Here is a 26,144-nt window from a genome sequence, read left to right as displayed (position 1 = left end):
AGCTCCCTTCATTTTTCCGGAGTCTGCTTTTGGCTGTGTGATTTCCCCCGGCAGTTATTTTCCTGCCTTGAAGACAGCCCAGAGGCACATTGGCACTTTAATGATATTGTCATTGTTTTTACTAAGAATGCAAGTTTTCTTAAAATTGTACCACCCATCTTCTGACCCCCCAGGAAACCCTTTCTGCATAGATTGGTTTGCCATGGGTGGATTCATCTGCCAAGACTCAGAGTCCCTGTACCTTCTTCTTCTTCTTTTTAGCATTCTGGAACATGGTCTAATTTCAGTTAATACTGAATAACTAGTTAATACTGGAGGATAAACAGAGGTGTTAGGCCTACCTGTTTGCCCCCCCCCCCCATTTGAGAGGCCTCCTACAATGCGCCCATACTCTCCCATGTGCGAACATTGCAGTGGAACATCTGTAATGGCCTTTTGGGCATCTTGCCCACCATTATTGAGCTTCTGGGCTCTTGATAGGCTTCCGAGAAAACCTAGGATTTCATAGAACACAGTTTGAAAAACACCAAATCAAATCATTCCAAACACATTAGGCCAGCATTTCTCAAAGCGCTTTCCTAGGGGCTGTGCAGACCACTTAATAAACATCTTCTCTTCAATGGTGACAGCAACCTCAAAACCAGGGCTGCTTTATGAAAACTGTGGGCCTTGAGTTTCGGAGATAGGCCTCTAACTAGTAGAGTTTATGGAAAAATTAGTACACTCCACAAGTATCCTATTATGAATATCACAGGCCCTATGCCCAGGACCTTAGTGGTGTATTTGGGCAAAATAGTCAGAATCTTCATTGGCAGAGAAGAAAAAACCCCAAATCCAGGGCCATTTATCAATCTTATCAGGTGTTCTGCAGACCCCTTGAACATAGCTGTCAACCTTCCCTTTTTTTGCGGGAAATTCCATTATTCCCGCTGCTTTCCACTGCTATCCCGGATTGTTAGATATCCCATAGGGCTGTCCCTGGGACAGGTGAGGCTGGTGATCCCTTATTTTCAAATCTGAAAGTTGACAGCTATGCCCTTGAAACACCTGAGGACCACCAGTGGTCTGTGGATCAGTTTGAGAACCTCTGAATTTACAACCCAACTTCCATCCAAGGAGCTCAAGGTGGCATTGATGTTTGCAACTGTGTGTCTCAAGAGACAATGGAGTGCGCCTCCTAAAGTGAAGTCAAGCCACTGCATTAGCAGCAGTGAAGTGACCTCCCCAGGCCACAAGCCTGACCAGTGTGTGTGGGATCCTGGGCTGCCCAGATGACAAGACTCCCCTCTCATCCTCACTGATGGGGTCCAAAGGAAAGCAGAGCAAGATGTTTGGCACCAGCTTGGCTACAGGAGTTGCTGGAAGGAGGCATACAAGGTGCCACACAACCATCTTAGGGACTCCACTTCAAATTTGTGTGATTCAAATTTACTTCTCCCGAAGATATCCCACAAGGCAGTGGATGCTTAGGGTCAGAGTTTTCCTTCTCCTAGATGGGCTACCTTCCCAGATTGACAAGCCCCACCTGCTCCTCACTTCCCTCTACAGCATGTACAGAAACTGCCTTCTTGACCATAGCTGTCTTTATTTGGGGGGTGCAAGGGGTGCGGGGCACCCGGGCGCCGAATTCTGGGGGGCCCCAGGTGCCTGCTGCTGAAGCCGCCTAAGCTCTTAACTATCTACCTGTTATGAAATACTAAATAATTCTGATCAAGCTAGAAAAACAAAATACGTATATACCTAGGTATTACCAAAATGTATACCTACTGTTTCACTAAAGGGCTTTCGACTTTGTGCACTCATTTGCCAAAGACGCGCTGCACCAGCTGTGCTTGACTCAATGATGACACTTGTCATTCTCAGCGGCGCTGTGCGTGCTAAATTAACTCTTACATCATAATAAAAGTTAATTTGGGGGCTAAACTAAATTTGGGGGCCTTGTATGGAACTTTGCACCCCTGTGGCGCATATGCTAAAGACTGCGCTGTTCATGACTGTTGGACCCACTATTGATCACTGCTTGTTTTATTCTCACAACATCCCTGTAAGGTTGGTTAGGCTGAGAGGTGGTGACTGGCCTCCTTGGCTAAGCGTGGATTTGAACCCTGTTCTCCCAGAGTCCTAGTCTGGCACTATAACCATTATATCACGCTGGCTGTACCACTCTCAGAACTGAAAAGGACAGGCCAATTCCCAGTCAAATAAGGGCACCCAAGTTAGTTCTGAACATTATGGGACCCCTTACAAATGTTGCTGAGAGTTTCAGCTCTGCATAGCTTGATTTCTCTGTTTTTTACATCAATCAACCAAGGGCAAGTTGCGTGACAAAGAGCCGGTGAATTGTCAATGAGCGGAGTTCTCATGTTACATTATCCCGCCAATCATTACATCTCAATGGATGTGCGAAGCTGCTATAATCAGTTATTGCAGATCACTGCCTCTTAAATACGCCCAAGATAATTATCCGGCAACGGAGAAGGCAAGCCAGGGAGGTGATACGCCAACTGTAGCTCGTCTGTCACCTATTACATGATAGCTGTCACTGGAACTGAATGTGTGACATCCCAAGTGGCAAACACTTTCAGAAGGGATGCGCATAGGCTATAAATTCCAAAGCGTCGCTCAAAGTCAGATTTTCATGGCTTGGATTTGCCAAGCAAGGGGGCTGTAATCCTTCTCAGGCTGAACTGTGCAGCTCTGAGAGAGGCTTGGGGTACATGCGCAGCAGAATGAAGGGATCAGGGAGGGAGGTTGAGCTGTTCCCCTTCAGGCTGCATGGCCTGGACCAGCTTTTGCCCTCCAGGTGTACCAGCAACTAGACACCGCAGGAGGCAGAACGGCTCTTCTGCTAAGACCCTTCATGAAGGATTCCCACAGGGATCTGCTTGGTCACTGTTAGAACAGGATGCTGGACTACATGGGCCCCTGCTCTCCACAAGTTCTTATGCACAACTCCCATCAAGCCCAGCCAGCACGCTGCTGGGAGTTGGTGCCTTCTTAATTTTATCCAGGTGGATAGCTCAGCTGGTTAGAGTGTGGTGTTGATAACACCAAGGTTGCAGGTTTGATCCTGGTACGGGGCAGCTTCATTTTCCTGCATTGCAGGGGGTTAGAGCAGATGAACCTTGGGGTCCCTTTCGACTCTACAATCCGTGATTCTATCATCTGCAGAGCACCAGTCTGGGGAAGGCTGATGTGGATGATTGCATTTTTTAAAAAAAGTTCCATTATATTGAAAAGCAAAGACACACAACTTATAAAATTACAGTCATACCTCATGTTACGTTTGCTTCAGGTTGCATGTTTTCAGGTTGCGTACCGCGGCGACCCAGAAGTACCGGAAAGGGTTTTGGCGCTCGCACACGCACAGACGTGCAAAATGACATCACGTGCACGCGCGGAAGCAGCTAATCGCGACCCGTGTGTGCACAGACGCGGGTTGCGTTCTTTTCAGGTTGTGAACGGGCCTCCGGAACAGATCCCATTTGCAACCAGAGGTACCACTGTATTTAGAAATAATAACAATCCCTGAACTCTTCGCAGCTGCTTCTGCTGTTCCTAAAGTCATAGTTTGGGAAAGGCTCCTAGGGCTGGAGGGTGGGGCAAGGCAAGTGGAAAAAGCCATTGCCTGATGGACAGCAGAAAGTCTCTCTTTCACAACCACCCACCCACCCACCCCAATGTGGGTTTCCTGCTGAAGGCCATTGCTGCATGTTTTGGGCAGGAGGGGATAGTTGGGATGATTTAATATGTGACGGAGCATGACATCTAGTTGGCTCTTTTTATAAGGATGCCCTTTCAGCCGTTCCTTATCAGGGAACTCTTCAGTCACGGGGACTGGCTTCCACCCAAGGAGTGTGTGTCACGGTGTGTGCCAGCATCTCCATTTGCAGAATGGAGAGTTTCACCGCAAAGTGGAACTACGGATCATCTCAGCAGCTCCGGGGCATCCCCTCTAACCCTGCTTGCTCCATTGCAGGTATTTCACAGGTGGTGAAGGATCATGTGACCAAGCCCACGGCCATGGCTCAAGGCAGGGTAGCCCACCTCATCGAGTGGAAGGGCTGGTGCAAGCCCATGGACTCGCCGGTGGCTCTGGAAAGCACGTTCAACTCCTATTCGGACCTCAGCGAAGGAGAGCAGGAGGCCAGATTTGCTGCAGGTAGGAACCGTCTGCGAGAGAGGGGAAAGTAGGCGGCGTGGGGTGTGGCGTCAGATTGGGGATTTATTTGCTGTACGGACACAGAAATAATGTGCCTTTCTACCCTGAGGCTGCAGGGCAGGGAACACTCATAAAGAGAGCCTGCTGGATCAGGCCAATGGCCCGTCTTGTGCAGCATCTTGTTCTGACAGTGGTCAACCAGAGGCCCATGGGAATTGCAAGCAGGACTCGCAACCTATCCTGTTCTGTGCAGAGGAGGGTGACCAAGACAATCAAGGGTCTGGAAACCAAGCCTGATGAGGAACAGTTAGAATCATAGAATCATAGAATCATAGAGTTGGAAGAGACCACAAGGGCCATTGAGTCCAACCCCTGCCAGGCAGGAAACACCATCAGAGCACTCCTGACATATGGTTGTCAAGCCTCTGCTTAAAGACCTCCAAAGAAGGAGACTCCACCACACTCCTTGGCAGCAAATTCCACTGTCAAACAGCTCTTACTGTCAGGAAGTTCTTCCTAATGTTTAGGTGGAATCTTCTTTCTTGTAGTTTGGAACCATTGCTCCGTGTCCGCTTCTTTGGAGCAGCAGAAAACAACCTTTCTCCCTCCTCTATGTGACATCCTTTTATATATTTGAACATGGCTATCATATCACCCCTTAACCTCCTCTTCTCCAGGCTAAACAGGCCCAGCTCCCTTAGCCATTCCTCATAAGGCATCGTTTCCAGGCCTTTGACCATTTTGGTTGCCCTCCTCTGGACACGTTCCAGTTTGTCAGTGTCCTTCTTGAACTGTGGTGCCCAGAACTGGACACAGTACTCCAGGTGAGGTCTGACCAGAGCAGAATACAGTGGCACTATTACTTCCCTTGATCTAGATGCTATACTCCTATTGATGCAGCCCAGAAAGTTGAGGGAGTTGGGTATGTTTAGCCTGGAAATGACAAGAGTGAGAGGAGACAGGATAGCCACCTTCAAATATCTCAAGGGCTGTCGCATGGAGGATGGAGCAAGATTGTTTTCTCCTGCTCCGGAAGGTAGGATGTGAACCAATGGCTTCCAGTTACAAGAAAGGAGATTCCAACTTAACTTTCTGACAGTAAGAGCTGCTCAACAGTGGAATGGACTCCCTCGGAAGGTTGTGGACTCCCCTTTGTTTTTTAAGCAGAGGATGGATAGCCATCTGTCAGAGCTGTGATCCTTGCATCGCAGTGGGTTGGGCCAGATGACCCTCAGGGTCCCTTCCAATTAAACAATTCTGTGGTACTACATGTGATGGGGAAGGCCAGGCAGAGACACGACTTCCAATGCACAATCTGCAGCCTTAAAGTGCACCCTGATTATGCCTTGCAAGGGAGGCCTGCCATCATCAACTGTCAGTTGATTGGCACTCACTTCAGCCCACTGGGATGGGCTGAGTTGGAGTACAGTGGATGCTTGGGTTGCGAACGTGATCTGTGTGGGATGCACGTTCGCAACCTGCAGTGATCGCAACCTGCAGCGGCGCGTCTGCACACGTGCGGGTTGCGATTCGGTGCTTCTGGGCATGCAGAAAGCGCAATTTAGCACTTCTGCGCATGCACGACCGCCGAAACCCGGAAGTAACCCATTCCAGTACTTCCGGGTTTCGGCAGTCCGTAACCCGAAAAAACACAACCTGAAGCGTCTGTAACCCAAGGTATGACTCTACTCCGTAGCCAGCCAATCCCAGCAGAAAGCAGAGCTTGAACTTGGCATCTGTCAGCTGGTCAGCACTAACTCCAAGCCTAACTTGACTGGACTTGGCTCTTCCTTTGTGGCCCAGCTTGCTGTTTACCAAAGAAAAAATGAGTCCCCTGAAGCCATAGTGACCTCAGGTCAAAATGGCTTTGCTGGGGGAAGGGCAGGATCTTGCCCACTGGCTGGATCCAGTCCCCACCCCCCGGTACATAGGATTATGATGAGCAGGTAGTCACAAGGGGGTAAGGGGTGAGAGTAGAGAAAGGCCAGTGTAAGCTTGCTTGTGCAAGTCCTTATCCACCCGACCTAAATGCCAATTTGTACACTGCGGATGGGAGATTTTCCTGCTTCTCTGTTGGCTAAACCCCAGGAGCCATGGACACAGCACAATCAAAATGTCTGTCTGCTTTGGAGAGAAATACATAACGCCACATTTTGGCACCAGGCAAAGCTGCTGACTGTGCACCAAAACCCTGCCTCCGTCCGCTCAGAACCCTCAATTCACTCCTCTGTTTTCCAGATCATTTTCAAAGCAATTTCTCTATGCATGCGTAGGGACATTTCTGCTAGCCTCTCTCAGGGAGCAAAGGTTTTAAAAGTGGGTTGGTGGCGCTACAGGGAGGGGTGCCTCGGGGCCAGCGTTCGACAAGCTGTGCTGGCCCTAGGTGCAACAGCTGCTGTGCCATCCCAGCTGCCCCCTTGATGCCACCTCCTGTGCCAGCAGCGGAGGCCGGCTGTGTCCTTGTAGGAGCTCCGCCGAATGCAAGGCCAAGAGCTGAGTCACCCAAGGGATCCGGAAACCAGGGGGAAAGAGCTGGTGAGAGGGAACGATTAGCTCCCTCTCACCCGCTGCCCCTGTCCATTCACCCTGAGAGCTCTGCCCTTCGAGGGCCTGGCAAAGCAGAGTAATCATCCCATACAACAGAGCGGTCGTCTTCCTGCCCGCAAAGTCCCGACTTTGGGAACAAAAGGACTATCACATGACATGACTGTCACCCAAGCGCCTGGCCTGCCTTCGGGGCTGAGCTGTTCACTTTCTGACAGCCAGGGAGAGACAGGCGTGGGGCAGGATAAACAGTGACAGATAAGATTGCTGCCAGAGCAACTCAGTTCCACTGTCCTGCCTTTGAAAGAGCTCGTGTTTTCTAGAGGAGGGTTGACCACAGAACCACCCCTGGGGAAGCTCTTCTCCCTGAATTTGCTCGTCCTTTTGGGAGGCCGCCAGCATGGGCATAATTACCCCTTTGCCATAAGGGCAATATCTCCCTCTGAAGATGAAAGAAACAGCCATGTCGCGAACCTCAGTGTCATCCGGCGAACTCCAATGCACCCTGGAACCAAGGAGGGGTTGCAGGATAGTGCTGGAGGAAGAATCAAGGCTGCTGACGAGTCAAGGCTGCTGCTGCTGCTGCTGACGAGTCAAGGAAGCATCTTCTAAGGTGAAACGGTCCTTGCAATCTCCAGTAAAAAGCCACAGGTCAGGAATAGCTCGCAGAGAACATTTTCACCAATGTACCACTTTTCCTGGGTCGCGTCAAGCCAAGGGCATCATGTCAGGCCCAGGTCATGTTGGTATGCCAATGGGCCTATGAGGAGTGATGCCAAGTCAGACCCATATCACTTCAATTGGATTTGAGCTGCCCAGCTTACAGAGCGGCATGGTGAAACGAACTGGGATGCTTAAAGTTAGTTGGACCCTGGGCTTTGCTGTGATTTATTCTTAGAATCACAGAAGGGACCCCAAGGGTCATCTAGTCCAGCCCCCTGCAATGCAGGAATCTCTACTAAAGCATCCATGACAGATGGCCATCCAACCTCTGCTTTAAAATCTCCAAAGAAGGAGAGCCCACCACAACTGTCAAACAGTTCTTACTGTCAGAAGGTTCTTCCTGATGTTGAGTCAGAATCTCCTTTCTTGTAACTTGAAGCCATTGGTTCTGGTCCTACCCACCAGAGCAGGAGAACACAAGCTTGCTCCATAGTCCTTGCTACAGCCCTTGAGATATTTGAAGATAGCCATCCTGTCTCCTCTCTTTCCTTGGAACCCATGCTGTCTGGTCTTGTGCTGTGCCTTTGTCATTGACAGTGGAAGAGCCCCGCTGGATGAGACCCAAAGCTCATCTAGTCCAATATTCAGTTTCCCACTGTGGCCATCCAAATGCCTCCTGAAAAGACCACAAGCAAGAGATGAAGACAATAGCGCTCTCCACCACCCTGGTGTTCAGAGTCATGTGCCTCTGATCCTGGTGGTGTTGTGACTAGTGGCCACTGATAGACATCTTCTACCACATGCATCTAGTTCAGGGATTCCTGAACTTGGGTCTCCAGATACTATTGGACTACAACTCCCATCATCCCCATCATCCCGAGAGGAGGCAATGACAATAAAGATATCTGAAGAAGTGTGCATGCACACGAAAGCTCATACCTAGAACTAACTTAGTTGGTCTTTAAGGTGCTACTGGAAGGAATTTTTTTATTTTGTTTTGACTATGGCAGACCAACACGGCTACCTATCTGTAATAAAGATATTATTATTATTATTATTATTATTATTATTATTATTATTATTATTATTATTAACAGGACCAGTGGTTGGAGAGGATGGGAGTTGTAGTCCAAAAACAGCTGGAGATCCATGTTTTGGAAATCCTGATCTAATTAATACTACCAGAGAGCCAAGGTGGACAGTGTTCCTGTTCCTCAGGGATATGGGTGGCTCTGTGGTCTAAACCACTGAGCCTCTTGACCTTACTAATCAGAAGGTCGGCGGTTGAAATCTGTGTGATGGGGTGAGCTCCCATTGCTCTGTCCCAGCTCCTGCCAACCTAGCAATTCAAAAGCATACCAGTGCAAGTAGATTAAATAGGTACTGCTGTGGCAGGAAGGTAAACAGTGTTTCCATGCACTCTGGCTTCCATCACGGTGTTCCGTTGTGCCAGAAGCAGTTTAGTCCTGCTGGCCACATGACCTGGAAAGCTGTCTGTGGCCAAAGCAGGCTCGCTCAGCCTGAAGCGAGATGAGCGCCGCACGCCATAGACGCCTTTGACTGGACTCAACTGTCCAGGGGCCCTTTACCTTTACCTTACTCTTCTTTTCACTCATAATAGTTCTTCTCCCTTAGTTTTGCCACAAGCTGCACCTGCTTAGAATCCTGCAAGAATTAAATGCAGAGCAGCCTTCTCCTCCTCTGCATCTGTTGGTCACCTACTTCTGCCTCCATCAGTGGTGAATTGCTGTGTGTCCTTCAGCCACAGCTTGGGCTCTGATTCAATCTGAGCTTCACAGGCGACTCTGAGCTAATTGTAATGGTTGGAGCCTGAAGCTGGGAGTGTCTCCTATCCCCACCCCTCCTCCTTTCCCCCCCAGGAGGTGACGCACGCAGGCAGCTGCAGCCCCAAATTAGCCACCCCCAGGCCCCCATTTAACAACAAGCGTGGCTGCTTTCTGACAAGTAAAATTAACAGATATCCAGCTCAGTCCAGTTGTGTGCTCCAGACTCTTGAGGGTCCTGCAAATGACTCATGTTTGCAAAAAGAGATGTCCACGGTTTGTGTGAGCTGACTCCAATGGTCAGTCTGCACATGTTCCGGGCTGGTGGGGAGAGGGTGGGGCTTGGCTGAGGGATCAATGGCTGCTAGTATTTATAGCTACATACTAACTCCAGGATCCGAGGCAACTCACTTGCACCCCCTGCCTCCTCTGGACACATCAGTCTCTGCCCCTCAAAATCCGTTTATTGGCAGGAAATATCAGACTCAGTTGCTGCCCCCTCTCCTCCCCACCAAGAGTGAGACCCTAATCTAATAAATAAACAAATCTTTTCTTTGCAATAAGACATGTAAATTAGGTAGCGCCATGCTAACTTTCCTGATTTGCACAATTTACCCAGCTGAGATTGGGGCTTTTTTCAGCTTCGCCTTGGGCCATCTGTAATCTAAAACGCGAACATATTTGAAGGCGATGAATATGTGAAAATCCCTTGGCAAGGTGAACAGGGAGGGTTTCCTCTGAGACTGTTGACAACTTGTCTAAATTAACCTTGGGATAATAATCTCCCTTCTGGGAATTTTCTTGGGAATAGGGTTAGCAGATGGCAACTTGGAGATCCTATCTACTTCCTTAAATATTCAAATGTGCAAGAGGATGCAAAGGCAGATCCTTGCATACCGTCCCTCCCTGGACCTGTTCCAGCCCTCCCTCCCTCCCTCCCTCCCTCCGCCAGCTGCCTGGAGCACAGGAGCCTTGCTTATTAAAGCCTAGATGGACGAGGAAGGCCAGGTGAGAGGCCCAAGGAGGGAGCAGGTGTATGAAGCTGCAAGCTGCCTTCTTCCCTCTTTGCATCACAGAATGTAAAGGTATTTGCATGTGATCTGCTCGCCACCTGGGTGGATGGAGGAGGTGTCAGCCTTTTGGTTTCTGCTGCCACACCATACGGACTAGAACTGTGCTCCGGAATCTTGCATTCGTAATGAATTCATGTTCCTAGAATCATAGAATTGCAGAGTTGGGAGGTACTCCAAAGCCAATCTAGACCAACCCCTTTGCAGTGCAGGAATAACAGCTAAATTATGAGATTGTCATCCAGCCTCTCCAAGGAAGGAGAGTCCACCACCTCCCAAGGGAGTCTGTTTCACTGTCAAATCGCTCTTACCATTAGAATGCTCTTCCTAATGTGTCATCGGAATCTCCTTTCTTGTAATTTGAATCCTTGGATTGGGTCCTACCCTCCAGAGCAGCAGAAAACAAGCTTGCTCCATCTCCCACATGTCAGCCCTTAGGTAGTGATTCTTCCCCACTTTTGCAAACAGGGAACAATGGATGTGAGAGGTGTCAGCTTGTCATAAATGTTAGGAAGTGTGCAGTTTCCATGCAGTTTCTATGTGCCATGATTCCGGCATTGCAGGGGGCTGGATTTGATGACCCTCATGTTCCGTTCCAGTGCTGGTGGTGCTGTAGTCTAAACTACTAAGCCTCAAATCCCCACGACGGGGTGAGCTCCCGTTGCTCTGTCCCAGCAAGAGATGAAGACAATAGCGCTCTCCACCACCCTGGTGTCCAGAGTCATGTGCTTCTGATCCTGGTGGTGTTGTGACTAGTGGCCACTGATAGACATCTTCTACCACATGCATCTAGTTCAGGGATTCCCAAACTTGGGTCTCCAGCTGCTATCGAACTACAACTCCCATCATCCCCAGGTAGCAGGACCAGTGGTCAGAGATGGTGGGAGCTGTAGTCCAAAAACAACTGGAGATCCATATTTTGGAAATCCTGATCTAATTAATACTACCAGAGAGCCAAGGTGGCCAGTGTTCCTGTTCCTCAGGGACATGGGTGGCTCTGTGGTCTAAACCACTGAGTCTCTTGGGATTGCTGATCAGAAGGTCGGTGGTTCAAATTCATGTGACGGGGTGAGCTCCCATTGCTCTGTCCCAGCTCCTGCCAACCTAGCAATTCAAAAGCATGCCAATGCAAGTATCACTGTATAGGTACACTGTGGCAAGAAAGGTAAATGGTGTTTCCGTGCGCTCTGGTTTCCATCACGTTCTGTTGTGCCAGAAGTGGTTTAATCATGCTGGCCATATGACCCAGAAGGCTGTCTGTAGACAAACGCTGGCTCCCTTGGCCTGAAAGCGAGATGAGCGCCACAACCCCATAGTCACCTTTGACTGGACTTAACCGTCCAGGGGTCCTTTACCTTTACCTTTTTTACCATGTTCCCTTCCAACTCTACAGTTCTATGATTCTTTGATACCACCACCCCTTTTTAGGGCCTTCTCTTTCACACAGAGTCATGGATGCTCTCCAGAATTTGGCACTCCAATGGTTAACAAGGACAGTAAAAAAGATAAATCAAAAGTAAATTTTATTGTATCAAAGGGGAATTAGCATACTTATTAAGGAATACACGGAGCAGATGTTAATTGACACAAGCCCTTCCTAAAACAGCGCTCTTAACAATAGGCTAACGAGTTGCAGCTAATCATACAAGCTGTCAGTTCTAAAAGCATGCCTGAAAACAACAGACAAAAATTAGGATGCAGTCAAAATGGTCAGTGAAAAGAGGTAAGGCGGGTGGAAGAAGGATGCTGATTGAAACTAGAAGAACGAGGTTTGGCTCAACGGGTGAAGGTGGAAATGAATGCTGCTTGCTTTAGAAAAAGAAAGCAGAAGGAAGGAAGTTGGAGGGGTGGTTTTCTGAGGTACTGGCAAACGTTTTAAGGCAAGAATCGGAAAGAAAGCAACTGGAAGAGAATAGGCTTGGGAGCAAAGAATGGGGAATTTTTGGACAAAACAGCTGAGAAAGAAGAGGAAAGCACAATGAAGGGAAGAGAGAGAAGGTCATCCCAAGAAAGAGGCAACTGATTGGGCTTGAAAGCAGAAGATGGGAGAAGTGGAGGGAGGGAGAGTTTGACCAGCTAATGGACTTTCCAGAGAGGAAGGGGCAGAGGGAGTTAGTGCCTGTTCTTATTTTGAGGAGGGCAGTTCTTCAACAACAGAAAGTGACAGGGAAGGGAAGATTGGGGCTCATCCACACTTTCGCTTGACATACTTTTTTAAAAAAATATATAATTTTTATTCTGATCTTACCTGCTAAACTGAGGCTTCCTTAAGCAAAAATCTCCACTCAGATTTTCTACACATCTGATCTGGTCCAATTCAGTAGCTCAGATTGGATTTTCTCAAGGCACAGACATGAAACAATGACAAAAGCTTTTGGACCCAGGGAATTAATTGGTACACTATATGATCAAATTATGGGTCAAGCAAAAGTGTTGATGAGCCGCGAGAAAAGTGTGTGTGTGGGGGGGGGGGGTCGATAGAAGAATTCTTGTGCAGAGGAATGTGGCTTCTTGGGGATCCAAAAGATTCCTCATTGCTAAGGTGAAAAGAATTGCAAAGAATCTCAAGTGGTGCTTAAAAATTAAGTGGCATTCCACTAAATTTTATTCAAAGTAGACCCATTGAAATTAATGAGCATGACTAAGTATGGTCCATTCATTTCACAAGATCTGCTCTAAGGGAAAAAAATTACTCGAAGGCCACCCAAAGGCTACAAAAACTGCCTTTCCTGGCTCTCAGGGTCCAGAAAGGTGTGATTATAAGAGGTGTGAATCTGAGAATAAACTGCCCTAAAATACCTCTTCCTCATGTACCCAGAAGTTAAAAAATAAATAAATATTCAGCTGGAGCAATGCTTCTGGATAAATTCCAGGTGGGAAACTTAAGGCCTGATTTCTCAGCTTAGTAGGTTTTCCAGAGGGGCTCAGTACACCAGGGATTAAGAGAGGTAGTGTGGTGCAGTGGTCTGAGTGTCCGACTAGGGCCCAGGAGAGACCAGAGTTCAAATCCTCACTCTGCCATGAAGCTGCCAAATCTTTTTTTGCCAAAGGCTCCCATGCCTTTAAGAGCTGCACAAAAGGGAAAGAACCAACAGGTGCTTGCTCTATATTTGCAGTTTTGTGAGATTAGAAACCTGCAATGCTTAAGGGCACCTTCCTCCAGAAAGAAGTTGGCAGCAGTGGCTGGAACATAGTGGGTTTGGTTGTGGAACATATTCCTAGTGTCATTGAGCCTTTTGACAGCTGTTTGGTAGCCTAAGATTCATTGAATCCTAGTAGTAATAGTAATAATTTATTATTACGGTCAGAGTCCAGTTCAAGAAGCACAACTGAGACTGCTTCCACAAGAATGAAATAGAAATTTAAAACAAGATACAATAACAGCTTATAGAGTAAAATTAAAATAGTTGCATGAACACGAAAGGACCTAAGGTTAAACTAACATGCAAATTGCCCCTGGGACGCCCAGGAGGCTGGCTATGGCAGCGATCTATTTATTCCAGGGGGTGTTCTACACCTACAAATCTGCGCGCAGAATCTAGCGACCATCCGGATCATCTTGTGATTTTTGCCTAAGAGGAGAAAATAAGCCTCACCAGATGGGGGTCGATGGTATCTCTACATGCCTCATCATAAAAAGGACATCTAAAAAACAAGTGTTCAGGGCTTCCTATTTCCCCTAATGGGCAGGTGCAAAGTCTCTGAGCGTACGGGACTTTTCCAAAAGATCCTTCCAGAACCGGCGAGGGCAGAGCCGAACATCTGGCAAGAGTAGAGACCCTTCTTGCATTTCTGGATACGAGGAAATGGAGGTATGTTGCCGGGACAGCAACATATCTCTAGTGTTCTGCAAATATTGAATCATAGAATAAATCACAGCTAATTCAACAGGGGCATTTTATCCCACTCATCACTGTATCCCTATGACTGGGAGAACCTCAAATTTCTACCTGTCATGCACAGCAGTATCTCTTGCCAAGGATGTTTTGTGGGATACGCTGTTACCCTCACGTTCTGTCTCTCTTCCCCTGACTGACATCTCACCCTCCTTCCTAGGTGTGGCCGAACAATTTGCCATTGCCGAAGCCAAGCTGAGGGCCTGGTCTTCGGTGGATGGAGATGATTCCAATGACGAGTCCTACGATGAAGACTTTGCCACTTCCACCGACACAACACAACCAGCTGGTGAGTGTGTGTGGGGGGGGGGTCATAGCCAGTTGCACCCAGCAGGGTGTGAAGTCCACGTGGCAGAGTCCCTTACGGACGCTCCAAAAAGCCCCTCATATTTCAAGGTGAGGAGGGAGAAGCGTACATCGCATCCCCCTCAACTGTCCTGATAAAACCGAGATGTCCTGTTTCTTCGTGTGAGAGCATGGCAGCCATTTTGGGCACCGTGCTCTCATATGGCCTTGCACCTAAAAAATCCATGTTTTTTTTCAGAGACCCAAAATGTTCATTTTTAGGTGGTGGCCCCAAGAAAAAAACACCTCTTTTGGGGTCATGATCTCATGTGGGTCACACGACTCGCTCCAGAAGATAGCATCCCGATTTTTCACCATAACATGTCATCAGGGATGTGCAGCATGAAACCTATGGCCCTCCAGATACTGCCAGACTTCAGCTCCCATCATTCCTAACTGCTGGCCATGCTGGCTGTGGCTGATGGGAGTCCAACAACTTCTGGATCTCAGTCCCTGGCATCGGGGGTGGTTGTTGCCCATGGGAGCTGGTAGGACAGAAGGCAGGGAGCCCAACCGTCGGCGGAGCCCAAACTGATGATGGTGGAGCCAACCATTTCTTCATTCTCCTCCCCCCTGCTGAGTTGTACAAGGGCAACCCAAAGATCCCTCCGGCGCCCCTCCCTTTCCCAGAATTTAGAACTTGGGGCCCAACTCATGGACCACCTCATAGCCCCAGGAACCACCACCCACAGAAGACGCCGCCAATGTGGTGGATGCTGGGCGGCTGGCCAGACCGCCAGAACCCCACTCTCGCTTGCAAGGCTCTGGGGCGCCTCCTCCTCCTCTGCTGCCTGACAATGACAGCCCACTGCCGGCACTCTCGCTGCTGCCCAGTGGCCTGAGGGCCTGAGGAGCAGGAGGTGGTTGCCACGCCATTGCCTGTGCCTCAGGGAGTGGGGGGACGGCTGGCACCAATGACACGGAGGAGGCCCCTTGGGAGCCACTCCTGCCACTGCTGCTGCTTCCTCAGACGACAATGACAGCGGCTCGGTGGGCAGTGGCTGAGGGGATTCCCGCGGTCGAGGGAGAGGAGGTGGTGGCAGAGGAGGAGGAGTAGTAGTAGTAGTAGTAAAGGAGTGGCTCCTCATCCGAAGCAGCCCGTGCTGCCACTGCCGAGCGCTTGTGAGAGCAGCACAAGCAGCATCAGCAGTGCTAATGTGTCTGCCCTCAGAGGGGGGTGGGCCGAGGAGGGTAGGAAGGAAAGATGGTTGGCGGCGTGCAGGGAAAGGGGAGGCCGCTGGCAAAGCCGCGCAGCTCCCCCACTCGCTGGGGTGTCCCTGAGAGGCCAGTGCCCTGGCGCAAGGAGCCACTAAGCCCTATTTGAAAGATGGCTCTGGGAGGAGGGGGCAGGCAGCCTGGGACACCCTCTGAACTAGCTCTAAGTAAAAGGCAGGAAGATGGGGGGATGGCTGAGGGCAGACGGAGATTACTAGAGCAGCGTCCCATTTGCCCTAATGCACCAACCGCTGCCTGGTGTGCATGTTGGCATGTGGTGCCACACCTTGAATTCTGAGTCAGATCTCCCAGGAAAGTCCCAAATGGCGCAAGCAAAGTAGTTTCAGCCACAACTTGTCTCTCAGCTCTGGCACTAGGAAATCAGATGTGTTACTGAACATACAAGCCCTGCGGCCAGCAGTTGTGGCTGATCCCCATGGAAAAGCCTCTCCTGTGGTCTTGGAGCTACAACCCTCTTCCTCCAGCCTCACCCCTTTAGTACTATCACCTTTCACTTTGGTTAAATCCCTCCTTGGATCAAACAGATATGATGTCTTCTTATTTAATCCAGCAAATGCACTTAAAATTAGGGAGCAGGCTTTCCATTCAGTGACAGGAGTTGCAAAAAATGAAGCAAAACCTCCCCATTAATTAACAGCACTCTGAGGAATTAGCCCCCCAATATTTTTTATTTTTTTTACAATTTCCCATAGGCACTCTGTACTCTGTCCTGATCTTCCCAACTTATCCTCCATGGATCTACATGCATTGTTTTGCATGTGGTGTGATTTTGGGTGATGGCGGGACATTCCACCTCCTGGAATTTGCAGAGCAGCTACACTTTGCAATCCAGCACCTTTCCTAACTCTTAAAATAATCTCATTCCAGTGTCAGGGCAGGTGGAGGGATTGTGGCCATTAGTTAGTGAACTGAAAAGTGAGAAAAGATGGGTTGAACAATAGGATAAAATTTATTGTGCATCACAGCTAAGGAGCAAATTTAATCAAAAGATACAGGCAGTCACCATGGACAAGAGAGGCCCCGTGAACGTGCACCTCTGTTTAAGGACTTAGAGAAACCACATGGGAATATGGGGCTAAAGAAAAAAAGTCTACTGCGCCTCTTCAACATCAGGATAAAGGGAGGGAAGAAAGAAAATGAAGGAAAGAGGGTGGTTTGGGAGTCACTATCCAACAGTGGGTAAAAAAAATATATTTATTGAAAGGACCCTCGAAAGGCTAACAAAGGAAGGCAAGTGTGATCAGATGCTCTCAGGAGAACTGGAATCTTTTCTTTCCCTTCATTTATTTAGAAACACAACCTGAATTCAATGTAACTGAGATGAAAACCTTCAACATAATAGCAGTCTAAAAGAATCAAACTCCTTGTGATCTTCCACAAATCTGAGGTCAGGCAGCCTCTTCCATTCTTCCAAGGAAGACATGCACACCGACTCCCATGTCATCCAAAGCTGTGGTTCCCAATTAGCTAAGTACTGCAGACACCCAGTTTTTCAAAAGCCAAGCCATGGACCCCCTACTTTTGAACATTTTGATAACTCTGTGGTAGTTTTTGTTATGTGAATGGTGCTGTGGACCCCTTGGAGTCCCCACCAGTTGGGAACCACTGCATTAAAGAATGACTTTCAGATGGCCCAGCTGCGATTCTGCAATCAGTTCTTGAGCTATTACAGTAGTAAGGAGATGGGATCTTTGGGTTTAGCAAGATGACTTGGGTGCCACTTGAACTCACCTGCAAGATTGTGCTAATATTGGGGCACTAGAAGACCCAAATTCAAGGTCTTGAAAAATGGTGCTGGGAGGTGCTTCATTTTGTTACATCTTCTAACGTGCCCCAAACGTCCCATGTCTGGCCTTGCAAGCGGGTGAACCAAAGTGGGTGTCTTCTGTCTCCAAGTGAGTGAGGCTCATAATTAGGTGTAGCAGATAGAAATGGCAGCCTGTAACAGCTCCCTTCTTGCAAAAATGGCAGCCCCAACAGAGAGGGGTCCCCAAACGTAGCAGGATTACTAGATGATGCTTGTGCCTAAGGTACAGCTGGAGGATGTTTTCAAAAGTTATGACTTTCGGGTGTTTTTAACTGTCACATTTGTTTTTAGAATGTTGCTATAGAATTCATTTTGCTTAAGTTGTGTGTTTGTTTGTCGCCCTGGGCTCCTTTGGGAAGAAAGGCAGGATATACAGTAAAAGTAAAATGTAATAACAATGAAGCAGCAGCCACTGAATTGCTCAGATATATGAACGTCCCAGTTGGCGTGCTCTGGGCTGTGCCAGCCTCAGCCACTGTGTTTCCATTTGAACACTGGCTAAGATTGAAAGACAAAATTGCCTTTGCAGAAAGGGGGTATATGTCCCCATATATTGTCTGTTGGGCTACTGGCCTTCCTCACCTGCTGTTTCCTGCTTACCCCTTGGCATGGTGCCACGGGTCGCAGGGCCTTTTGCGCCCACGGAGAGCCCGCCAGCTGGCACCCGTGTGTTGGCAGAGTGTGTAATCTGCGTCCTTCTTGCGCAGACAAAAGCTCCCTTTTTCCTACAATTAACTGCCGACGAATCGGGTGCTATTTGCATATCAAAGAAAGTCAGCGGTAATCTGTGGTGCGGCATCTAAAGAAAGTTCTAATTACTCCTCTGTATAATTAGAATGAGTGGGCAATGGAGAGGAGGAGGAGGAGGCATAGATGGGAAAGTTACCTCTCTCCGGTTGCAGGAACGAACGTCACAGGGGTAGCCAAGGCAAAGAGCCACCTGCTCTCCCATGATGGGGAGGGCTACTGTAAGCCCTGCTAAAGTGTATGTGTGTGTTTTTAATGGCGCTGTGGGTTAAACCACAGAGCCTAGGACTTGCCGATCAGAAGGTCGGCGGTTCGAATCCCCGCGACGGGGTGAGCTCCCGTTGCTCGGTCCCTGCTCCTGCCAACCTAGCAGTTCGAAAGCACATCAAAGTGCAAGTAGATAAATAGGTACCAGTCTGGCGGCAAGGTAAACGATGTTTCTGTGCGCTGCTCTGGTTACGAGAAGCGGCTTAGTCATGCTGGCCACATGACCCGGAAGCTGTACGCCGGCTCCCTCGGCCAATAAAGCGAGATGAGCGCCGCAACCCCAGAGTCGGTCACGACTGAACCTAATGGTCAGGGGTCCCTTTACCTTTACCTTTAGCTAGCTTGCTGCAAATTTTGGGAAACTGAACAGGCTCAAAAAGTTTTCAGGGTGAACTGTCTCCCCCAAATTCACATTGATGATATGGGGCAGAGCTGCACCATTTGTGTTGGGATATGATTAGATGCTAGAGGACGATATATTTGTTAGATATTATCCTTCCCTCCTCATGTTTGTGAGTTCAGCAGAGTGCCACCCCTTTGCAGCTTAAAAGGGAGGCTTAGATAGGCTAGTTTTAGCCTTTTAGTTTTAATAATCCAGGATGCTTTAAGACAGACTGGATTTTCCTGGTATTTCCTCCTTTCCTCCCCCTTAAAACTATAATCACTCACAAACAGCCTTGAAAAAGGTAACAATAACATTCACCCACCAGCAATACATTTTAAAGAGTAACAGACACAGCAGCTTCGTTCAGGCAGGCTGAAAATAGTGATTGAGTTACTAAGGCAAACTTAAATCTAGCTTAAAGACTTGCAGACGTTCTCACATTGTAGGCATGTTGGAGTTGAGTTGGGAAGACAGTGCGTTCAGGCAGGGAAAAGCATAAACAGCTACGCCTTCTTCCTGCCAGGGCACAAAGGGAAGTGTTCTCACCAAGTTCTCTCTAACAATTTTACAGGAAAGGCCAGGCATCTTCACTTGGCCTCAAGTGGCTGATAACCAGGTGTAAAACGCGCCTGGCGCCTGGCTAATTTCGAACACTGCTTTGGACCTCGGGGCCCATCCCCTGTGTCCCTTGAATGCCACGCTGCTCACGCCCTCCCCTTGCTGTGTTGCAGATGCCGCGAGCCAGCTGCCCCCCAGCACGCTGCTGAAGGGTTTCCTGCACAGCCGCTTGTGCCAGCTGAATGCCCGCCAAGGCTCCTGCGACCCAGAGAGCGACTCCTCCCAGACCACCATCTCTCCGGAGACCTTGTGCTCCAGCCTCTGCAGCCTGGAGGACAGCCTCCTCCTCAAGGAGCTGGGCTCGCCCTCAGAACTGGCCGCCAAGCTGCTGGGCTCCATGTCGGGTGAGGAGGAGCTCCTCCTCTCCAAGTTGCCCCCACAGACAGCCGGGGAATGTGCCTTCCGGAGCCTAGCGCAGCTCGAGTGCCTGGACTCAATGTACTCCATGTCCTTCACCGAGTCCTGCCTCTCGCCCACCGAAGACGAGGGCATCCCCTGCAAGGACTACAAGGGTCACGAGGACAGCTGCCAGGTCCGGAGGAAAGTGTCCGATGTGGCTTCTTCAGGCGTGGTCTCCCTGGATGACAACGAGGAGGAGGAGGAGGAGGAGGAGGAAGAGCAAGAGGAAGACACCGGCGAGCAGTGAGACCCGCTCTCGCCGCGGCATGCTTCACCTGCCATTTTTCTGTCCTGCTCCGTGGCATCCGCCCTCGACCGTGCTCCGTGGCCCGCCTGTCGTCCTGGAGCGGGGGCTCCCCCTTCCCTCACCGGGTGGCGGCCTGGCTGTCTGCAGGGCAGGGGGGAGGCGGGGTGGTAAGCCGACCAGCACCCCCCTGCCCTGCCCTGCCCTCCTGCCTTCACCTCCACTGTGCCATCTGATCCAACCATTGAAGCCTGAGGGGGGGCCTCTCCCACGCGTGGCTCCGTGGATTTTGCCTGCTGCATTTTCTCTCTCTTTCTCTCTCTCTCTCTCTCTCTCGTGGTCTGTTTCATTTTCTTTGCATGAGAATGTCTTGAGGGTGGGTGTGGGTGTGGGTGTGGGGGAAGAATCAAGCAAAGCGACAGAACAAAAGCAACAGCGGGGCAGCTGGACAAACCCCCCACCCGCCCACCCCCCAAATCCAGGGCCTGTTGGGAGCATGCTGTGCTCTCCCCGATCTCAGTGCCCCCACCCAGGGTTGCTGCGGGGGGGGGGGAGAGAAGAGGCCCGTCTCATGCTGTCCAAGTGGCATGGCTAAACTGTGATGACGACGACCCTTAAGACAATTTAACTAATATATATATCTATAAATATATATGTATATCTCCGCGCCTGACCCCTTCCCCTTCCAACTTCTCTGGCTCGAGGTTGAAGGGCTGAAGCAGAATGTGGAATGCAATGGATGCTTGATTTGTTATGCCTTTTTTATATATAAAAAAAGAAAAAAAGAAAAAAAATCCACACTGGCCCAAATGGACACTTCTCGGCTTTTACTGTCTTGAATTTTATACTATGGACCCGCCGGGGGAAAGAAAGGTTAAGGAGGGAGCCGGGGGGGGGGGATTGCTATGTGCTCCTCTTCCCCCCAACTCCCTTCCTTGGGAAGAAGCCGGGAGCATGGCAGGGCGTCGGTGGGAGCAGCCAGTCCTCCCACCCCAGATCTTTTCTATATTTTTGTATGTGTGTGTGTGCGTGTGTGTCTGTGTTGCTGTCATCCTCGCGGGCATTGCCCATCCTCCTGTGGACGGGTTTTCTAAGGGGTCCGCTGCTCCCTCCACGCTTCCATCCTGGACAGCCCGGGGTGGGAAAATACTGTGATCCTCATCCCACCTCTCCTCTGCCCCATAGCAGTTCACACCACTGCACAAGACCCCGTGAGGAAGGGATCCGCCTCCCCCAGCCCCCAGCTCTAAGCAGCTCCAAATGTGAGGGGGACCCTTACCCTCCAGCAGGGCTCTAAGGTGGTGCCAGGGGGATAGAATGACTTCCGGTCCACTCATGCCTTGGCTAACGGTGGATTAGGGAACCTTTCATGCTCCCTTTCATTCCCCATCGTCCATGCGGCCGACTGCTGCTGTTCCACACTTTCTCACTCCTAAGCAAAGTTTCCTTGCGCTTAGAAAATCCAAACAAGACGACTGCATCAGTTGCACAAGGACTCTCCAGATTTATTTTATCATTTATTCCAATTTATAATGCTCTTCACCCAAAGATACAGTATAAGGACACAAAACACGTAACAAAATAAAATAAAATAATAAGTAACACCCACCCCTCCGCAGACACATTTAAAAGGCAATGGGTTGTTTCATTAGCCAAAGGTCTGGTTCTTAAAGGCATGTAATGAAGGCGCCAGGCGGACTTCCCTGGGGAGAGCATTCCACAAATGGGAAGCCACTGCAGAAAAGGCCCTGTTCTAGTGTTGCCACCCTCTGGACCTTTTGTGGAGGAGGCACATGAAGAAGGGGCTCGGATTATGATCTCAGGGTCTGGGTCAGTTCATGTGGGGAGAGGTGGTCCTTGAGATATTGCAGTCCTGAGCCGTTTAAGGCTTTATAGGTCAAGACCAGCACTTTGAATCGGGCCTGGAAAGTAATTGGCAGCAAGCACAGTTTGGGCCAGGGTAGGTGTAATACGCTTGAACTGTTTCCCCCCCGCTGAGCAACCTGGCTGCTGATTTCTGCACCAGCCATAGAATTAGGGATGAGAAAGTGTGGGGCAGCAGTAGTTGTGCGGAGAACGCCACGTGGACAAGGGGAAATTAGAGGAGGCACTAGGGATTCAACAACCACCAGGGTATGGACAGGCCTAAATCTGTATGGTGGGTTAATTAGGCATACAGGCCAGGTTTATCTAGGCTCCAAACTTCTGCCAGTTTTATGCCAGCTCAACTGTTACGGCTGCTTCAGAAGGATCCCCCGGGCGCTGCGGTTTGGTCAGAGCACTGAGGGTTCTGTTAAAGATCCTTAGCACCTCCTCGCACAACTATTGTAGCAAAGTTCCCTGGGGAGGAGAGCTATGAAAAAGCAGTGTTAAGTCTGCAGCGTGTACCTATATGCCCAGAAAAAAGGGGACACGCAGATGCAAGCCTGCTTATCCCCTTGGCGTGCATCGCTCCATAAATCCTGCCACCTGCATGCACACAGGTGTACTGTAGCACAAGTCTTCTCCCTGCCCCCCCCCTCATGCACATGCAGAAGAAACACACACACACACCTCTTTTAAAGCAGTTAAAAAGCATAACCCCTTTCCCACCCACCAGTAATTCTGGGAATTGTAATTCTTAGGGTTGCCAATGTTTAAGACTGCCCCTTCTCCTAGGTCTGTGATATCAGCCTGACCCACAGAAGTGTTGCAGGTGAAGCTTCACTGTCCGCCACTGTTTCTCTATGCTAAATTGCTTATCACCGAGAGCCAGTGTGGTGTAGTGGTTAAGAGGGGTAGTCTCATAATCTGGGGTACCGGGTTCGCGTCTCCGCTCCTCCACATGCAGCTGCTGGGTGACCTTGGGCCAGTCACACTTCTTTGAAGTCTCTCAGCCCCACTCACGTCACAGAGTGTTTGTTGTGGGGGAGGAAGGGAAAGGAGAATGTTAGCCGCTTTGAGACTCCTTTAATAATAATAATAATAATAATAATTTATTATTTATACCCCGCCCATCTGGCTGGGCCTCCCCAGCCACTCTGGGCGGCTTCCATAGAAAGCAAAAATACAATAAAATATCACACGTTAAAAACTTCCCTGAACAGGGCTGCCTTAAGATGTCTTCTGAATGTCAGGTAGTTGTTAATCGCTTTGACATCTGCTGGAAGGGCGTTCCACAGGGCGGGCGCCACTACCGAGAAGGCCCTCTGCCTGGTTCCCTGTAGCTTTACTTCTCGCAGTGAGGGAACCGCCAGAAGGCCCTCGGCGCTAGACCTCAGCGTCCGGGCAGAATGATGGGGGTGGAGACGCTCCTTCAGGTATACTGGACCGAGGCCGTTTAGGGCTTTAAAGGTCAGCACCAACACTTTGAATTGTGCTCGGAAACGTACTGGGAGCCAATGTAGGTCTTTCAAGACCGGTGTTATATGGTCTCGGCGGCCGCTCCCAGTCACCAGTCTAGCTGCCGCATTCTGGATTAGTTGTAGTTTCCGAGTCACCTTCAAAGGTAGCCCCACGTAGAGTGCATTGCAGTAGTCCAAGCGGGAGATAACCAGAGCATGCACCACTCTGGCGAGACAGTCCACAGGCAGATAGGGTCTCAGCCTACGTACCAGATGGAGCTGGTAAACAGCTGCCCTGGACACAGATTTGATCTGTGCCTCCATGGACAGCTGTGAGTCCAAAATGACTCCCAGGCTGCGCACCTGGTCCTTCAGGGGCACAGTTACCCCATTCAGGACCAGGGAATTCTCCACACCTGCCCGCCTCCTGTCCCCCAAAAACAGCACTTCTGTCTTGTCAGGATTCAACCTCAATCTGTTAGCCGCCATCCATCCTCCAACCGCCTCCAGACACTCACACAGGACCTCCACCGCCTTCACTGGTTCTGATTTAAAGGAGAGGTAGAGCTTTGGGTAGTGAAAGGCAGGATATCAAATCCAAACTCTTCTTCTTCTTCTTCACCTGATAAATTTCAGTGGGTCAGGCAGTTGGTAAAGGCCCCAGGATCAGTAATAAAAGTTGGTAACCCTAATTCTGACAGGTGGCTGGTTCGCTTTAACAAGGATGTTTCAGCAACCCCAGTAGCTATGCTTCCATACACACTTTTGGGGTGAAGCCCTGCTGACTAGTTTTAAGCCATTTTGCATTTGGCTCTTTGCCCCCATTTTAATCCCAGCTTTCTACTTGCTTCCTCAGTGCAGATGATCAACTCTAACAGATGTGAAGGCTCCCCCTGGTTTCCTCTAGAGGGAGCAGAACCTCCATGTTCAGAGACAGTATACCTCTGGTGTAATCCACAGGGCTCATCTTGGGCTCTTCTGATGCAGCAATCGCGCAAGCCCCCCCCCCCCCCATCCCGTTGACTCTGCAGATTTCATTCTATGGCAGAACTCTTCAATGCACAGGAGCCCTGCCATCTATTGCACTTGGTCACCCTGTGTTCACCATTGTGAAATATCCCTGAAGAATGCACATCAGGAGAGAAGTGCGGTAAATGCAAACACATGCCCCAAAGCACTTGCGCGCGCGCACACACACACACACACACACACACACACACACACACACACAACAATCAGGTCCATCCCTCCTGGTTTGGCTGCCTCTCCTATTTTTGTTTTTAACCAGGTAATCCTCAGAGAGCAGGTTGGGGAGCACTGAAGTGGGACTTCTGAGAGATGCTTCTGTTTGGCGTGTGGAGCAGGGAGCAGGGAATGAACCAACTTCCTAATACCTCTCATGATCTGGAGGTGAGGGTAGGGAAAAATGGTTTGCAGGGCCACTGGCTTCGCTGGGTGTCTCCGAACCCTGCAGCCTCCTGACCTTGCTCCTCCTCCATGCTTTCATCATCTCTTCACCTGCTTAGAGCGAGGAAAGAGCAGCATCTTTTGCTTGCCTTGTGCTCTCCACTCTGGGTGGTTGCACTAGTTGGGCTCAGAGGGAGATGGCAAAACGACGGGCAGCAGGAACAGGACATGAGGTAGGCGGGCTCCAAAGTCTGGAGATGAGTGGTTACTGTTAAATGCAGAAATGTGTATGTGTGTGTCCCAGCAGGGTCGCACGCAGGCCCTGGTCTCTCTTTTGCCCCAGGCTTCTCTGTGTTTGTTGGCACCTTCTATGGAAAGTGCAATTTCACAGACAGCTGCCCATCTTTTAGGAGAAGCAAGGCCTTTGGAAAAAGTAGCTCATTCCTAAGAATTTAAGGGAGCTGCTCTGTGGCAAGGGGTGGACCAAGGGATGGACATTGACCAGGGCATCTCTCACCAGCTGCATGCCATCCTGACTGGAGAGGACAGGTTTGCTGAAGGTGCGATGACGGTCAGGTACTGCAATGGTCCCTTGTAGCTATTTTGAGGCAGCTCTGGCACAGCCTACAAGGATGACAGTGAAAGATGAGGGACGAAGGGCTGAAGGACTGTTCAGGTGATGTGGAGGGGAGGAGAGAGGGAGGAATAAAACCAGGTTCAGTTCAAGGAGATCCCTTCCAGTCAAGGATGCTTGAGTAGTTATCATGGCTTCCTCCCCTTGCCACAACTTTGTGAAAACCCAGTCCAAAGTCGGTGGACCACCCTGCCCCACAACTAGCCTCTGGGCAGCCCTCCCCTTCCTGCCACCCCCCCTTGATGCACCTGCAGAGCTGTGCCCCAAAGCCTATGCACCCCTCCCCAACTTTCCCCCATCCTCTCCAGCCCTTGACTAGGCTCCCTGCCCCCAAATGCACAATATTGTTTCCGTGTGTCCCTGTTTCTGCCCTGCCCTGCCCCTGATGTATGCCCCTGGCTGGTACGAGTGTCTGTTTTCGTTCTGTTTGTATCTGTAATTCATTAAAAGGCTGGTTCTACCTGACTGTGTCTCTCCATGTGTGTGTGTCTTTCTCTGTCTCTGTGGACTGGCCCTACTAACTTCTCTCACTGCATTCTCCCACAAGTAGGATTGGGAGGGTGGTTTGCAAATGCTCCACCTCTGAAGTCCTTTTACCAGAGGATTCTTGGAT

At 49.8% G+C, this 26,144-nt stretch overlaps 1 protein-coding gene across 4 annotated transcripts in view; it reads left to right on the top strand.

Moving 5' to 3' along the window:
• FAM131A (family with sequence similarity 131 member A) overlaps positions 1-20,528 on the top strand; it is a 58,121-nt gene extending 37,593 nt beyond the window's left edge. For 3 of the 4 annotated variants that reach the window (XM_079978174.1, XM_079978173.1, XM_079978176.1), the window contains 3 exons: positions 3,980-4,162; positions 14,280-14,408; positions 19,638-20,528. In XM_079978174.1, the coding sequence (XP_079834300.1) occupies positions 3,980-4,162; positions 14,280-14,408; positions 19,638-20,170 (845 nt within the window). In that variant the 3' untranslated portion in view covers positions 20,171-20,528. The remainder of the gene's footprint in view (positions 1-3,979; positions 4,163-14,279; positions 14,409-19,637) is intronic. The other variant, XM_079978175.1, reaches the window with a different exon arrangement.
• Positions 20,529-26,144: the final 5,616 nt, after the last annotated feature.

Source organism: Podarcis cretensis (genome assembly GCF_951804945.1).
Source record: "Podarcis cretensis genome assembly, chromosome: 5".
Classification (NCBI taxonomy): domain Eukaryota; kingdom Metazoa; phylum Chordata; class Lepidosauria; order Squamata; family Lacertidae; genus Podarcis; species Podarcis cretensis.
This window is presented reverse-complemented; position numbering and strand designations above follow the sequence as displayed.